This window comes from Rhinopithecus bieti, unplaced genomic scaffold (assembly GCF_001698545.2).
Source record: "Rhinopithecus bieti isolate Rb0 unplaced genomic scaffold, ASM169854v2 scaffold_23881, whole genome shotgun sequence".
NCBI lineage: Eukaryota > Metazoa > Chordata > Mammalia > Primates > Cercopithecidae > Rhinopithecus > Rhinopithecus bieti.
The window spans coordinates 1,056,202-1,072,145 of NW_016811421.1; the positions used below are offsets into that span (position 1 = coordinate 1,056,202).

At 39.2% G+C, this 15,944-nt stretch overlaps 1 protein-coding gene across 2 annotated transcripts in view; it reads right to left on the bottom strand.

The window, feature by feature from the left end:
• The window catches only part of UMAD1 (UBAP1-MVB12-associated (UMA) domain containing 1), a 247,701-nt gene that overhangs the window by 213,586 nt on the left and 18,171 nt on the right, over positions 1–15,944 (bottom strand). For both annotated transcript variants that reach the window (XM_017893878.1, XM_017893877.1), the window contains one exon: positions 4,902–5,031. In XM_017893878.1, the coding sequence (XP_017749367.1) occupies positions 4,902–4,983 (82 nt within the window). In that variant the 5' untranslated portion in view covers positions 4,984–5,031. The remainder of the gene's footprint in view (positions 1–4,901; positions 5,032–15,944) is intronic.

Sequence of the window (15,944 nt, forward strand, 5' to 3'; positions counted from 1 at the left end):
ATATATAAATATATATTTATATATATCTGAATAGATACTTCTCAAGTCATACAAAATGACCAATAGGTATATGAAAAAAAGTTCAATATTATTGATCATCAGAGAAATGCAAATCAAAATCAAAATGAGATATCTCAACCCAGTTCAAATGACTTTTATCCAAAAGATAAGCAATAACAAACGCTGGCAATGATGTGTAGAAAAGGGACTGCATACCCTGGTGGCAGGAATGTAAATTAGTACAGCCACTATGAAGAACGGTATGGAGATTCCTCAAAGAACTAAAAACAGAACTACTATATGATCCAGCAATTCTATTGCTGGGTACATACCCAAAAGAAGAAATCAGCATATCAAAGAGATGTCTACATTCCCATGTTTATTGCAGTACTATTCACAATAGCCAAGTTTTAGAATCAACCTAAGTGTCCCTATCAACAGATGAATGGATAAAGAAAATGTGGTACATATACACAACGGAATACTATTTAGCCATAAAGAAAAGAATTAAATCCTATCCTTTGCAACAACATAGATGGTACTAGAGGAGATCATGTTAAGTGAAATAAACAAGGCACAAAAAGATAATTTCACATGTTCTCACTCATATGTGGGAGCTTAGTTTTTTTTAAATTGTACTCATAGAGATAGAAAATAGAATGATGGTTACCAGAGGTTAGGAAGGGTAGCAGGAAGAGGGAAATAAAATGGGGATGGATAGTGGGTACAAAAATACAGTTAGATAGAAGGAATAAGATCTAGTATTTGGTAGCACAATAGGGTGATTATAGTTAACAATAATTTATTGTATATTTTTAAATAACTAAAAGAGTGGAAATGGAATGTTGCTAACACAAAGAAATAATTGCTTGAAGTGATGGATATCCCAATTACCCTGATTTGATCACTACACATTATATGCCTGCGTCAAACCACCACATGTACCCTGTAAATATATACAACTATTATGTGCCCATAATGATTAAAAATAAAAAATTTAAAACAAAATAGATGCGTGCAAGTATGTGTCCATGTTAATAAAAGCATTAAAAGAATTTTCTATTTACCATGTGACCTACTTGACTTTTCCAGAATATTTTTATACAGTATGCTCTGAGACTAAAGTAGATATTATGTGTATCAGTATAGATTATATGATAAAAAGAGCAACCTAGCAGAGCAAATCAATTTTTTTTTTTTTTTTTTTTTTTTTTTTTTTTTGAGAAGGAGTCTCGCTCTGTCACCCAGGCTGGAGTGCAGTGGCCAGATCTCAGCTCACTGCAAGCTCCGCCTCCCGGGTTTACGCCATTCTCCTGCCTCAGCCTCCCGAGTAGCTGGGACTACAGGCGCCCGCCACCTCGCCCGGCTAGTTTTTTGTATTTTTTTAGTAGAGACGGGGTTTCACCGTGTTAGCCAGGATGGTCTCGATCTCCTGACCTTGTGATCCGCCCGCCTCGGCCTCCCAAAGTGCTGGGATTACAGGCTTGAGCCACCGTGCCCGGCCAATTTTTCAATTTTTTAAAAAAGAGTTTACCAGATAATTAACTATAACTTTAAAGACAATTAACTACATTCCTAATAAATCTGTCAGGATCTTTATCTGTCAATTCAGTTAAGTTATTCACCACTGAAGGATGTTTTCACTAATTAAACCATATACACCATCTTCCGATTTCAACTTCATCAAGGAGTTTTCTGAAATATTTTAAATATTTACAAAATATTTAAACTATTAGATAGTAAAAAGTTTGGGTTAGCCAAAATAAAAGCCAAACTTTATGAACAGTAATACAACAACCAACCTTCTTTTATTAAAACAAATAAAAAACAGTACTTTCTCTTTTCAATTGTAGGGAATACAATTTTTTTAAAAAACAAAGAGGTTAGGATGTTGATAATGTCTTAGAATTAAAACTGATGATATCACTTTTTTTAACTAAAAGATGGATAGTTTAGTGGTTTAGAGGATAGGCTGTGAAGTCAGATTGCCTGGGCTAATTCCAGATTTGCTACATACTAGCTGGAGAAACTGCAAAACATGAAATCCTAGCCGGTGTATGGTGATATAATAGTACTAACCTCACTCACAGGGTTGTTCTAAGCATTTTACACACATTAACTCATTTAATCCCCTCAGTAACTTTGTGGGGTAGGTACTGATATTGTGCTCATTTTCTAGATATGCTAAGTGGTACTGGGAAGGGTAAATAACTTGCCAAAGGTAGAAAGTAAGTTGTGGAGTAGCTGTAGAGCCTCTGAGATGCTCCTGTGGAAGAAGAGAATGAGTGATGAAAAGAGAAAGAAGACAGAGGAAGTAAGAGCTGAGAGGTGATGCTGACTGATACCATCAAAACTTCAGGAGAGTAATGACATGCACAGAAAACTATGTACAGAGGACTTTTATGAAAATGGTTAAGGGGTGGAGCTTTGCACCTGGGGGGAAATGAGGCTAAACAGAGAAAAGCGTCAGCAGACAGAGGAGATGAAGGGCAAAGAGGCATCAGCCAACATCTGGGGGACCTGTCTTGTTTGGGTCATTTGAATGAGGTGCAGCAGCAGCTGCACTGCAAATTAAATTGCTATCCTGGAACTACGACGGAAGTGATTCTTCACCATGGCTGTCCAACAGCTGGACGTATGGTGCTGGGTACAACACCAGTCATGCTAGTCCAAGGTGGTCCTGGGAAAACTCCCTCAGATGGGGCAGCTGGTACTGAGAGCATATTAGAGTAATTAGGTCCTGGAAATTCCTTCTTAAAATATGAAATTTGGAAGTTTGTGTGCCTTCTGAGGCTCAGTTAAAGAAAGACTACTTTTTAAACTAATCTTTCCTGGAAAAGGAAAGGAGGTCCATAGTAGATAATACCCTGAGGCAGAAGGCCCTGGAAACCGGGCTTCTACTGAGGCAGCTACAAGACATGCAATGGAATGTCTCAACAGGACTACATGCTACCAGAAATTGGAGGAGATCTTAGCAGCACCAGGAGCCACTGCAGCGGTGGTTAAAATTTGTCTCAGAAATCCTACAAAGTGGCAGAGAAGTAGGGATGAAGAAGATGAATAAAAAGTTTAAGGTCCAGCATTAGGAATTTGTATTTGCTTTCAAAGATGCCAGTACACCCAACTTGCATCCTTTAAGTGGCTATTTGATAACAAAAAGAATAATGTCAATTTCTAATCATAAAGACAACAGAAAAGAGGCTGGATGTGGTGGCTCATGCCTATAATCCCAACACTTTGGGAGGCTGAGGCAGGAAGACTGCTTGAGGCCAGGAGTTCAAGACCAGCCTAGGCAACATGGCAAGACCTATCTCTATTTTCTTTAAAAATAATGTTTAAAAAAAATGTAATACGTATATAATAAAAACAACAGAAAAAAGCAGAGTTCTCTGTATATGTGTTAAGACTCCAGAGGTATTTTAAAATCAGGAATATACAACAGAATGGAAAACAAGAGTTTTTTGGAAAAATTTCTGAGAGAAGAATTTATTATGAAACTCCTGAAAACCAGAACTTCACAGGAGGCCTAATGTAACCCTGAAGTTTTCTGTCAGCGAGGCTAATTCAAGAAGTGTGAAAAAAGTAACACTGGCAGCTTTCAAGGAACTAAAATTGGGGTTGATAGAGTCAGTTCTGACTTGGAAGCCAAGGCATAAATTCCTGACACACTAAGAAGGAAGGGTCAGATTAGCAATCAAGTCCACTGCACCCCACCTTATCCCAGTCAGAAGGCTACCCAGAAAAATCATCAGCCCTGGGTCAAAGACTACGCCCCATTATTTTACCTCAGGTATAAGGGATCTGGTCTGATGAAAACAATTCTGACCAACCTCCCAGCTACTGCCCCTGTCCCTGGATATATAAGGCAGATTCTGAAAAACAACAGGCCTGCCAGAACATGGCTGTAGAAACAATGGAAAATTCTATATTAAAGTTTATCCACAAGAAAAACTCCATTCTGGTCTCCCAGAGATTACCCTTAAATCTAAGGGAAACGTTCCTTATTTCTCAAAGCCTACAGACCATTGGCTGATGCTAGCAGAAGTCAGTCTGACAGGGCCAAGAGAAAAGAAGTAAGAGGTAGGAAACCAGTACCTGGAAAGGGAGACCCAGAGAAATGTTCCAGGGAGTGAAGACCATATGAGTTAATGCAAATCATCTTAGAGAAGGAGCAGGAATTTGGTGGAAGGAGGTCCAGCATGGAAGAGGATGAGAACCACAAGAAAACACTGGGTTTGACTACCCCACGCCATACTTTGGAAAGAGAATTTCTGGGAAGAGCATACAAAGATGTTGTGCAAAACTTTTCCTCAGGGGAAGAAATGTGACATGACATGGAGGAAATTTTACTTTTCAGAATTCCCCTGGTGAAGAATACTGTATCTGATTGTAAGAAATATTTTTTAAAGAGACTAAAATCTTTAAAATTTGCAGGTATTAAGTTTATAATAGAAAATAGTCTTAAAGAGAAAACACTATTCAACATATTTAGATTTTAAAGTCTACTTCATTTGGCAAATATTTATTAGATGCCTAATTTAATTTCAGATGCTAATTTATGAAACAAGGTTAGTACTATTTATAAGACAGAACTTGAATTCATCAAGGATTCTTGAAGACTTTAGATTTTCCACAGTTAAAAGAAGGGGGAAAAAGAAGGGATTTTACAAATTTAATTTGGAGTACACAGCCAAACCAACATGTAAGAAAAGTCTCTCTTGATGACGCTATTCCAAGTAATGGGTGACCTTTATCTTTACAGATTTTACTTTTTAAAAATTAAACACATAAATTAATTCTGAAATTATAAGAAATGATTTTAAATCAATCATATAATTTTCAAGTAATTTTTTAAAGAAAACATAATTTATCTAATTATTTTGTTTCATAAAAAGACTCACCTAAAAGGACGAATCCATCTGCTTCTGTCTCTGGTACTGAGGGCTTTTTAGATTCCGGAGGCTTTCTGAAGAAGTGAAACATTGCTGCTGTTGCTGCTGCTGCTGCTGCTGCTGCTGCTGCTGCTGCTACCTGAAATAGAAACATTACACAATGTCACATTCGGATGCAACTGTAAAACTCTTACCCTTTTTAGCAAAAAATTAAGCATAAATATATCACAAAAGTTACTCTTAGGAATTCTATGGACAGACGTAAAACCATGAACCTTCTCTAGATGTCAGCAGACAAAGCTAGAAAATGATCTTCCAGTTTAAACTCCAGTATCCCTTGAAGATCACAGTGCAACCTCTCTCAATTTCTGAAGATTCAGAAAATAACCCAGGAAATTCCTACATACAAAACTCAAATCAACAGATAACACAAGAATCTGGAAGGATCTTGCTAACCATAAAACAGATACTGGTTTGGGTAATAGAAAAAAAAAAAAAACTATCCAGGTTTCTTGTCATGCTGTAACTACCTTAAGCCTCATAAAACTAAGGCCACCTGAAAAAAAGAAAATATTTCAAACATCCCCTATTGATGGTCTAATTTAGACACTCAAGCACTGTACCTGTATTAGTTCATTCTCACACTGTTATGAAGAAATATCCTCGACTGAGTGATTTATAAAGAAAACAGATTTAATTGACTCACAGTTCCACATGGCTGGGGAGGCCTCAGGAAACTTAAAATCACAGGGGAAGACACCTCTTCACAGGATGACAGGAGAGAGAATGAGTGGCAAGCCAATGGGGAAGCCCCTTATAAAACCATCAGATCTCATGAGAACTCATCACTATCATGAGAACAACATGGGGGAACCAGCGCCCATGATTCAATTATCTCCACCTGGTCCTGCCCTTGACACATGGGCATTAATACAACTCAAAGTAAGATTTGGGTGGGGACACACAACCAAACCATATCAGTACCCATTATAAAATTGCAGCCAACTTTAAATTCCCATCAGTGCAGATCCTTGTGTTGGTGAGATTATTGTGACCATCCCCAATACACACATGCTCACAGGCACACAAATACAAGCACACATACACAACCCTCTTTTCCTACTATTCCCATTGTTATATATTAAAGTAGGCCAACAATTTCTAGAAAACAACTGGGGAGAAAGCTGAAGGGTACTTTCAAGGACACATAGGATTCTGAGGACAGTTCCTTACAAGCCAAAAAAATAGAAGAGAAAGCAAAGAATAATCCTGGTGGCAGCAAGTGTTCCAAGTTTTAGTTTTCATATATTTCACCCATAGCAGAAAATCAAGAAGGGAGGGTAAAGATTTAATCTTAGTGAAAACCTTCTAGAAACTGAGAATTATACTGGGATTTGTGCTGGTTGGCCTGACCTGAGCTATAGATCAGAGAAGGATATTAACCCCAACATAAGTGAGGTTACTATTTGTTGCTAGAAAATATCTATTTGTTGCTAGAAAACATATCTGGCAGATTTCACTTTTAAAAAAGGAATTAAAATGGAGAAGAAAACACAAGCCATGTGAAGAAGAAAACATTCTAATAAGAGAAAAGGAACGGCTTCTGAAATCCTTAAAGAAAGAGCTTACTGGATATAGTAACAGCTACAAAAGAAAAGTTTGAAAATAGTTTGGCACTCTCTATAGACAACAAGGAGAGATGGCCTCTAATGAAACTGGTGAAAAAAAAAAACAAGATTAGATGAAAAAGCAAAAGATAAGGATGAAAAGACAAGGAATCAAACGAAAAAAGTAACTGAATAAGATAAAGGGAAACCCACACAAGGAAGAAATGAGATCAGAAAAGAATTGGTTTGCAAGTAGGAATGTAAAATACTATATACAATAGCCCCCCCGCTTATCCATGGGGGACATGTTCCAAGACCCCAAGTAGACACCTGAAACCAACGACAGTACTACACCCTATATAGAGTACGTTTTTTTCTATACAAAAGGTCCCCCAAATAATGTTGCTTCATTTTAATATTGATGAGAAAAAAAAACTTGATTCCCAGCTGGGGCCACTGTCTATGTATGTGTAGAGCTGGCCCATTCTCCCCACGTCTGTGTGGGCTTTCTCCCCAGTACTCCAGTTTCCTCCCATGTCCCAAAGCTGTGTCCACTGGGCGGACTGGCATGTCGACATGGTTCCTCTCTGAGTGATTATGGGTGGGTATGTGAGTGCCCTGCAATAGAGTGGTGTCCTGTCCAGAGCTGGTTCCTCCTGAGGCCTTGAGGGCTTAAGCTGCCAGAAGAGCCTCTGGCCAGCTGTAGCACTTAACTAGAATAATTGGGTAAATAATTATCTTATTTTATTAATATTTCTTAAATGTATGTATCACTAACATTCATTTCAATGTTTAACATTAGAAAGGTTTTTATCTTTATTTAGAAGTTGGTGATGTTTTTATGACCAGAAATATGCCATATGAAATGAACTCGTGCTTATATCAATTAGCCTATTGTAAAACTGGTTTCATTATATGTTGTTTCACTTAAAGTCAGTTTCTAAAAACCCATCCATGATGTTAAGCGAGAATTTACTGTATGTACAAACCTATGATAAAGTTTAATTTATAAATTAGGCACAGTAAGAGATTAGCAATAACTAATAATAAAATAGAGCTATAACAATATGTAGTAATAAAAGTTATGTGAATATGGTCCCCTTCTCTCTCCTTGTCTTAAAATCTTATTGTACTGTGGCCGGGCGCGGTGGCTCACACCTGTAATCCCAGCACTTTGGGAAGCCAAGGCGGGCAGATCACAAGGTCAGGAGATTGAGACCATCTTGGCTAACACAGTGAAATCCTGTCTCTACTAAAAATATAAAACATTAGCTGGGCATGGTGGTGGGTGCCTGTAATCCCAGCTACTCGGGAGGCTAAGGCAGGAGAATGGCATGAACCCGGGAGGCGGAGCTTGCAGTGAGCCGAGATCATGCCACCGCACTCCAGCCGGGGCGACAGAGCGAGACTCCATCTCAAACATATATATATATATATAAAATTGTACTGTACTCATCTATTTTTACTCAGTTGCCATAAGTAACTGAAACAGTAAAAATCGAAACCATAGATAAGAGGGAGGACTACTGTATGCTCTATCTCCCATAATCCTTACAATAGCCCCACAGGTATACACAATTATTCACATTGTGTAAGTAAAAGAAGTAAAGTAGGACCAGGCATAGTGGCTCAGACCTGTAATCCCAGCACTTTGGGAGGCTGAGGGAAGCAAAATGCTTGAGCCCAAGAATTTGAGGCCAGCCTGGGCATGATGAAATCCTGTCTCTACAAAACACACACACACACACACATTAGCCAGGTGTGGTGGTGTGTGCCTGTGGTCCCAGCTAATCGTGAGGCTGAGGTAGGAGGACTGCTTGAGTCCAGAAGGGTGAAAGTGAGTGCAGTCACTGCAGCCTGGGCGACAGAAGAACCCTGTGTCAAACAAACAAAAAAGAATAGAAGTAAAAAACTAGGTTAAGTACTGGTCCAAGTTTACACAGCTGGTAGAGTAGAGCATAATCTTAAACACAATCCTATTGGCACCAAAACTGAATGCTTTTCATCAGTAAAGCATCACAGCCAAGAAACACTTAACACTTAGGATATCTGTGTTGGACTTTCTTTAATATATTTCTCAATGTTAGTCAAATACATTTGATTAATTCCATTTCTGTCTTTGTCAATCGCTACTTTCCGAAGCCTTGCTCAGCTCTATGCTGTGAAGACATTTACTAACTGTATAACATCTATGAAGACCTTCATTTACTTCATACTTTTATAATATAAACATTTATTAAGTGCATAGGCCAGATAATGGTCCAAAACTGCAGGTATAGCACTGAACTTACATTTAGGGAAAACAAACTGCAACCTCAGCCCATCATATTTCTGAGGCAATCCTTAGCAGAATTAAGTGCAATTTAAGTGGAGGGGACCTGTATAGTCCTGCCGCCCCAAGCCTAGTATGTGGTAAGCTCTAAGCATTCTTGCTTCTGATATGCATGGCCTTGACAGCTGGACTTCTGCCTGGAGTTCCCAAGCATATTCCAGTCTCATTTCCTTCTCTGTAGTTTTCAGTATTTTTTAAATTGTCTACAATGTGCAAATTTTACATTTATTAACAGGAAACATACCAAATTTTATTCTCAAAAATCCATTATTAACTAGTGGCAACTTGCCTGAGCTAGAACCCAACCCATAATGCATCTTAATACTGAAACACAGGGATCCTGGAACTACCTCTATACAGGTGGAGGATAAAGAATTCACCTGTCAGGCTGACGCCTGTAATCCCAGCACTTTGCAGGGCAAGGCGGGTGGATCACCTGAGGTTAGGAGTTAGAGACCTGGCCTAGCCAACAAGGTGACACTCCCTCTCTACTAATAATACAAAAATTAGCCAGATGTGGTGGCGCATGCCTGTAATCCCAGCTACTCAGGAGGCTGAGAGGCAGGAGAAGCACTTGAACTTGGGAGGCGGAGGTTGCAGTGAGCTAAGACCCCACCATTACTCTCCAGACTGGGCAACAAGAGCGAAACTTCATCTCAAAACAAATAAATAAATAAATAAATTCACCTGTCCAAACTACAAAATGGGAGAAAATTCCTGGAAATCACGTATTTGATAAATAATGTATATAAAGGATATATAAAGAACTCTTAAAACTCAATAATGAAAAAACAACTCAATAAAAACTGAACAAAAAATATGAACAGCCACTTCACCTAGGAAGATACATGAACAGCAAACCACCACATGGAAAATGACCAATAGCATTAGTCAATAAGGAAAAGTAAATTAGAATCTCAATGACCTACCATTATATACCTATCAAAATATTTAAAATTAAAAAGACTTGCCCTGACCGGGTACAGGGTCTCACACCTGTAATCCTAGTACTTTGGGACCTTAGGTGGGCAGATCACTTGAGGCCAGGAGCTTATGACCAGTCTGGGCAACATGGCAAAACCTCATCTCTACAAGAAATACAAAAATCAGCCAGGTGTGGTGGCATGTGCCTGAGGTCCCAGCTACTCAGCAGACTGAAATGGGAGGATTGCTTGAGACCAGGATGTCAAGGATGCAATGAGCCATGAACATGCCACTGCACTCCAGCCTGGGTGACAGGGCTCTGAGACCCTATCTACAAAAAAAAAAAAAAAAACTTGCCCCATCCCAAGTGTTGGCAAAGGGCAAAGATATGGAGCAACCGGAACTCTTGTACACTGGTGGTAGAAGGGTTATATAGTACAACCACTGTGGACAACAGTTTGGCAATTTCTTAAAAACATATCCACCCTATAACTTAGCCCTTCGGGAAGTGAAAACATATGTCTACACTTGTATACAAATGTTGTAATAGCTTTTTTTGTAATGACCAAAAAATGGAAACAACTCAAATGTCCAATAACAGCTAAATGGATTTTTAAAAACTGCCATATGCATCCCATTCGGCAGTAAAAGGGGAACAAAATAGTGATATATGCTACAACATGCAACAATCTGAAAAAAAAAAAAAAAAGCTGATGGAAAGAAGCCAGACAAAATAAAAGTTCATACTATATGATTCCATTTATATAAACGTCTCAAAAATACAAACTAATGTACAGTGAAAGAAAGCAGATCAGAGGTTGCCTGGGGAGGGGAGGGACAGAGAAGGAGCAAAGGAAGGAGAGATGACAAGGGAGTAGAAGGAAACTCTTGGAAGTGGTGGATACGTTCATTATCTTCACTGTAATGACTGTTTCAGCGGTATAAGCACATCAAAACTGATCAAATTGTATACTTTCAAATACGTGTTACTGATCATACCTCACTCAATAAAGTTCTTTAAAAATTCATTATTAACACAATTAGATGTCATATATAAGTTTTAGTTCACAATTATCGGGAAAATTGTCTCAAATCTCTTAACCCACTTTGTGTTACAGGGATTGTCTTTATATAAAAAGCAAAATGCTTCTTTTCTCCATGCATCACACGAAACTAAAAAACAAAAGGACAGTGTATTGACTTTTAATGTTATACAGACTGCGTATAAAAGGGCCTGCGTGATTGCTTACCAGGGCAGATCCTATTGTTCTGAATAGAAGTAGGGGAGCCCAAGAATATATTTCTTTTTTCCTATTACTCCAAGGCTTCCCTTTTAAGTAATATTATCCATGACAAGAGGATTAGGCAACATGGTTTTCTCAATTTGATTACCTCCTTTGAATTTCAACAGACTACTAGTTAATGTAAATATATCAAATAGACTAAAATTCCTGTGTGATATATACAGCCACTGTCTATAGACAGAATAATGTAAATACATGTGTATGAAATGTGTGTGTATATATAAAAATACATAAAACCCACACACATTTTCTTCCAAATACAACAAATATGTAAATTTCACAGTGCTGAAAAATTAAAATCCTGAACAATGTTTAATCTTCTTCCTTTTGTACAGTGAAATGCATGATTATGCAAATATAAAAATTTAGACAAGTTTACTAATTTCTCCTCAGAGATACCAAAACAGTATATAGGAAGGTAGGCCATGCTTTTGGTAGCTTTAATCTTGAGTGATAAAGATACACTACCTAAAACACCACTAGACAGCATAAAACATTCCAGAAAGATCAATGTGAATTAGAACTCTGGTAGGCTTCGCAGACTAGGTAGCCTTGAGTTTAACTTCATGTGATATGTATAAACAAAGAAGAGAAGGAAGGCCTTTCCTGTAGGAAGGATCAACATGAACAAAAAGCATAGTGGGTATAGAGGAAAGCAAAGAGATTAACCTTACTAGAGGAAGGAACATGTAGATAAGGAACAGATATCAAGACTGCAAATTTTGAGAAAATTGTGCACCCTCTTGCACTTTTTAAGTTCACATCTAAAACTTTCCATTGAAAATTATAAAGGGCATGGTTTCTAGCATACTATAAATATTTACATGTTGAAACAAAATCATTGTATCTTTCATTTAACTTTATTCAACAAAATCTAAACACCATAACATTTTAACACTCACCATTAACCATTTTAAAAATACATGAAGAGTGGTTGCTGGCAAGATGGCGGAATAGGAACAGCTCCATCTGCAGCTCCCAGTGAGATCAACACAGAAGGCGGGAGATTTCTGAATTTCCAACTGAGGTACCCACCTCATCTCATTGGGACTGGTTAGACAGTGGGTGCAGCCAACGGAGGGCGAGCAGAAACAGGGTGGGGCGTCACCTCACCCAGGAGGCGCAAGGGGTCAGGGAACTCCCTCCCCTGGCCAAGGGAAGCAGTGAGGGACTGTGCCATGAGGAACAGTGCACTCCTACCCCGATACTATATTTTTCCCATGGTCTTCGCAACCGGCAGACCAGGAGATTCCCGCCGGTGCCTACGCTGCCAGGGCCCTTTCAAGCACAAAACCGGGCCACCATTTGGGCAGACACTGAGCTAGCTGCAGAGGTTTTTTTAATACCCCACTGGCACCTGGAACACCAGCAAAACAGAACCGTTCACTTCCCTGGAAAGGGGGCTGAAGCAGGTAGTCAAGTGGTTTAGCTCAGTGGATCCCACCCCCATGGAGCTCAGCAAGCTAAGATCCACTGGCTCGAAATTCTCCCTGCTAGCATAGCAGTCTGAAGCTGACGTGGGATACTCAAGTTTCGTGGGGGGAGGGGCATCTGCCATTACTGAGGCTTGAGTGGGCTGTTTTCCCCTCACGGTGTAAACAAAGATGCCGTGAAAGTTTCAACTGGGCACAGCCCTCCACAGCTGAGCAAAGCCGCTGTAGCCAGACTGCCTCTCTAGATTCCTCCTCTCTGTGCAGGGCATCTCTGGAAAAAAAGGCAGCAGCCCCAGTCAGGGGCTTATAGATAAAACTCCCATCTCCTAGGGACAGAGCACCTGGGGGGAAGGGGCAGCTGTGGATGCAGCTTCACCAGACTTAAACATCCCTGCCTGCCAGCTCTGAAGAAAGCAGCACATCTCCTAGCACAGTGTTCAAACTCTGCTAAGGGTCAGACTGCCTCCTCAAGTGGGTCCCCGACACCTATGTCTCCAGACTGGGAGACACCTCCCAGCAGGGGCCAATGGACACCTCATACAGGAAAGCTCCGGCTGTCATCTGGTGGGTGCCCCTCTGGGACAAAGGAAGGAATAGGCAACAATCTTTGCTGTTCTGCAGCCTCCACTGACGATACCTAGGCAAACAGGGTCTCGACTGGACCTCCAGCAAACTTCAGCAGACCTGCAGCAAAGGGGCCTGTTAGAAGGAAAACCAACAAACAGAAAGGAGTAGCATCAACATCAACAAAACGACGTTCACTCAGACATCCCATTCAAAGGTCACCAACAACAAAGACCAAAGGTAGATAAATCCACAAAGATAGGGAGAAACCGAACAAAAACACTGAAAATTCCAAAAACCAGAATGCCTCTTCTCCTCCAAAGGATCATAACTCCTCAGCAGCAAGGGAACAAAACTGGATGGAGATTGAGTTTGACGAATTGAAAGAAGCAGGCTTCAGAAGTGGGTAATAACAAACACCTCTGAGCTAAAGGAGCATGTTTTAACCCAATGCAAGGAAGCTAAGAACCTTGGAAAAAAAGGTTAGATGAATTGCTAACTAGAATTACCAGTGTAGAGAAGAACATAAATGACCTGATGGAGCTGAAAAACACAGCACGAGAACTTCCTGAAGCATACACAAGTATCAATAGCTCAATCAACCAAGTGGAAGAAAGGATATCAGAGATTAAAGATCAACTTACTGAAATAAAGAATAAAGACAAGATTAAAAAAAAAAATCAAAAGGAATGAACAAAGCCTCCAAGAAATATGGGACTATGTGAAAAGACCAAACCTACATTTGATTGGTGTACCCGAAAGTGACAGGGAGAATGGAACCAAGTTGGAAAACACTCTTCAGGATATTATCCAGGAGAACTTCCCCAATCTAGCAAGACAGACCAACATTCGAATTCAGGAAATACAGAGAACACCACAAAGATACTCCTCGAGAAGACCAAGACACATAATCATCAGATTCATCAAGGTTGAAATGAAGAAAAAAATGTTAAGGGCAGTCAGAGAGAAAGGTTCGGTTACCTACAAAGGGAAGCCCATCAGACTAAGAGTGCATCCCTTTGCAGAAACCCTACAAGCCAGAAGAGCCTGGGGCCAATATTCAACATTCTTAAAGAAAAGAATTTTCAACCTAGAATTTCATATCCAGCCAAACTAAGCTTCACAAATGAAGGAGAAATAAAATCATTTACAGACAAACAAATGCTGAGAGATTTTGTCACCACCAGGCCTGTCCTACAAGAGCTCCTGAAGGAAGCACTAAATATGGAAAGGAAAACCAGTACCAGCCACTGCAAAACATACCAAATTGTAAAGACTATCAGACTATAAGAAACTGTATCAACTAACAGGCAAAATAATCAGCTAGCCTCATAATGACAGGATCAAATTCACAGATAACAATATGAACCTTAAATGTAAATGGGCTAAATGCCCCAATTAAAAGACACAGACTGGCAAATTGGATAGAGTCAAGACCCATAAATGTGCTGTTTTCAGGAGACCGATCTCAAGTGCAAAGACACACATAGGCTCAAAATAAAGGGATGGAGGAATATTTACCAAGAAAATGGAAAGAAAAAAAAAACAGGGGTTGCAATCCTAGTCTTTGACAAAACAGACTTAAAACCAACAAAGATCAAAAGAGACAAAGAAGGCCATTACATAATGGTAAAGGGATCAATGCAACAAGAAGAGCTAACTATCCTAAATATATACACACCCAATACAGGAGCACCCCAATTCATAAAGCAAGTTCTTAGAGACCTACAAAGAGACTTAGACTCCCACACAATAATAGTGGGAGACTTTGACACCCCATTGTCAATATTAGACAGATCAATCAGACAGAAAATTAACAAGGATATTCGGGACTTAAACTCAGCTCTGGAACAAGAGGACCTAACAGACATCTACAGAACTCTTCACCCCAAATCAACAGAATATACATTCTTCTCAGCACTACATTGCACTTATTCTAAAATTGACCACATAATTGGAAGTAAAACACTCCTCAGCAAATGCAAAAGAATGGAAATTATAACAGTCTCTCAGATCACAGTGCAATCAACTTAGAACTCAGGATTAAGAAACTCACTCAAAACCACACAACTACATGTAAACAGAACAAACTGCTCCTGAATGACTACTGGGTAAATAAATTAAGGCCAAAATAAATAAGTTCTTTGAAACCAATGAGAACAAAGACACAGTGTACCAGAATCTCTGGGACACAACTAAAGCAGTGTTTAGAGGGAAACTCATAGCACTAAATGCCCACAGGAGAAAGTGGGAAAGATCTAAAATCGACACCCTAACGTCACAATTAAAAGAACTAGAGAAGCAAGAGCAAACAAATTCAAATGCTAGCAGAAAACAAGAAATAACTAAGCTCAGAGCAGAACTGAAGGAGACATAGACATGAAAAACACTTCAAAAAATCAATGAATCCAGGGGCTGGTTTTTTAAAAGGATTAACAAAATAGATAGACCACTAGCCAGACTATTAAGAAAAAATAAGAGAAGAATCAAATAGACACAACAAAAAATGATAAAGGGGATATCATCAATGATCCCACAGAAATACAAACTACCATCAGAGAATACTATAAATACCTCTACACAAATAAACTACAAAATCTAGAAGAACTGGATAAATTCCTAGTTACATACACCCTCCCAAGACTAAACCAGGAAGAAGTCAATTTCCTGAATAGACCAATAACAAGTTCTGAAATTGAGGTAGTAATTAATAGCCTATCAAGCAAAAAAAGCCCAGGATCAGACAGATTCACAGCCAAATTCTACCAGAGGTACAAAGAGAAGCTGGTACCATTCCTTCTGAAACTATTCCAAGCAATAGAAAAAGAGGGACTCCTCCCTAACTCATTTTATGAGGCCACCATCATCCTGATACCAAAACCTGGCAG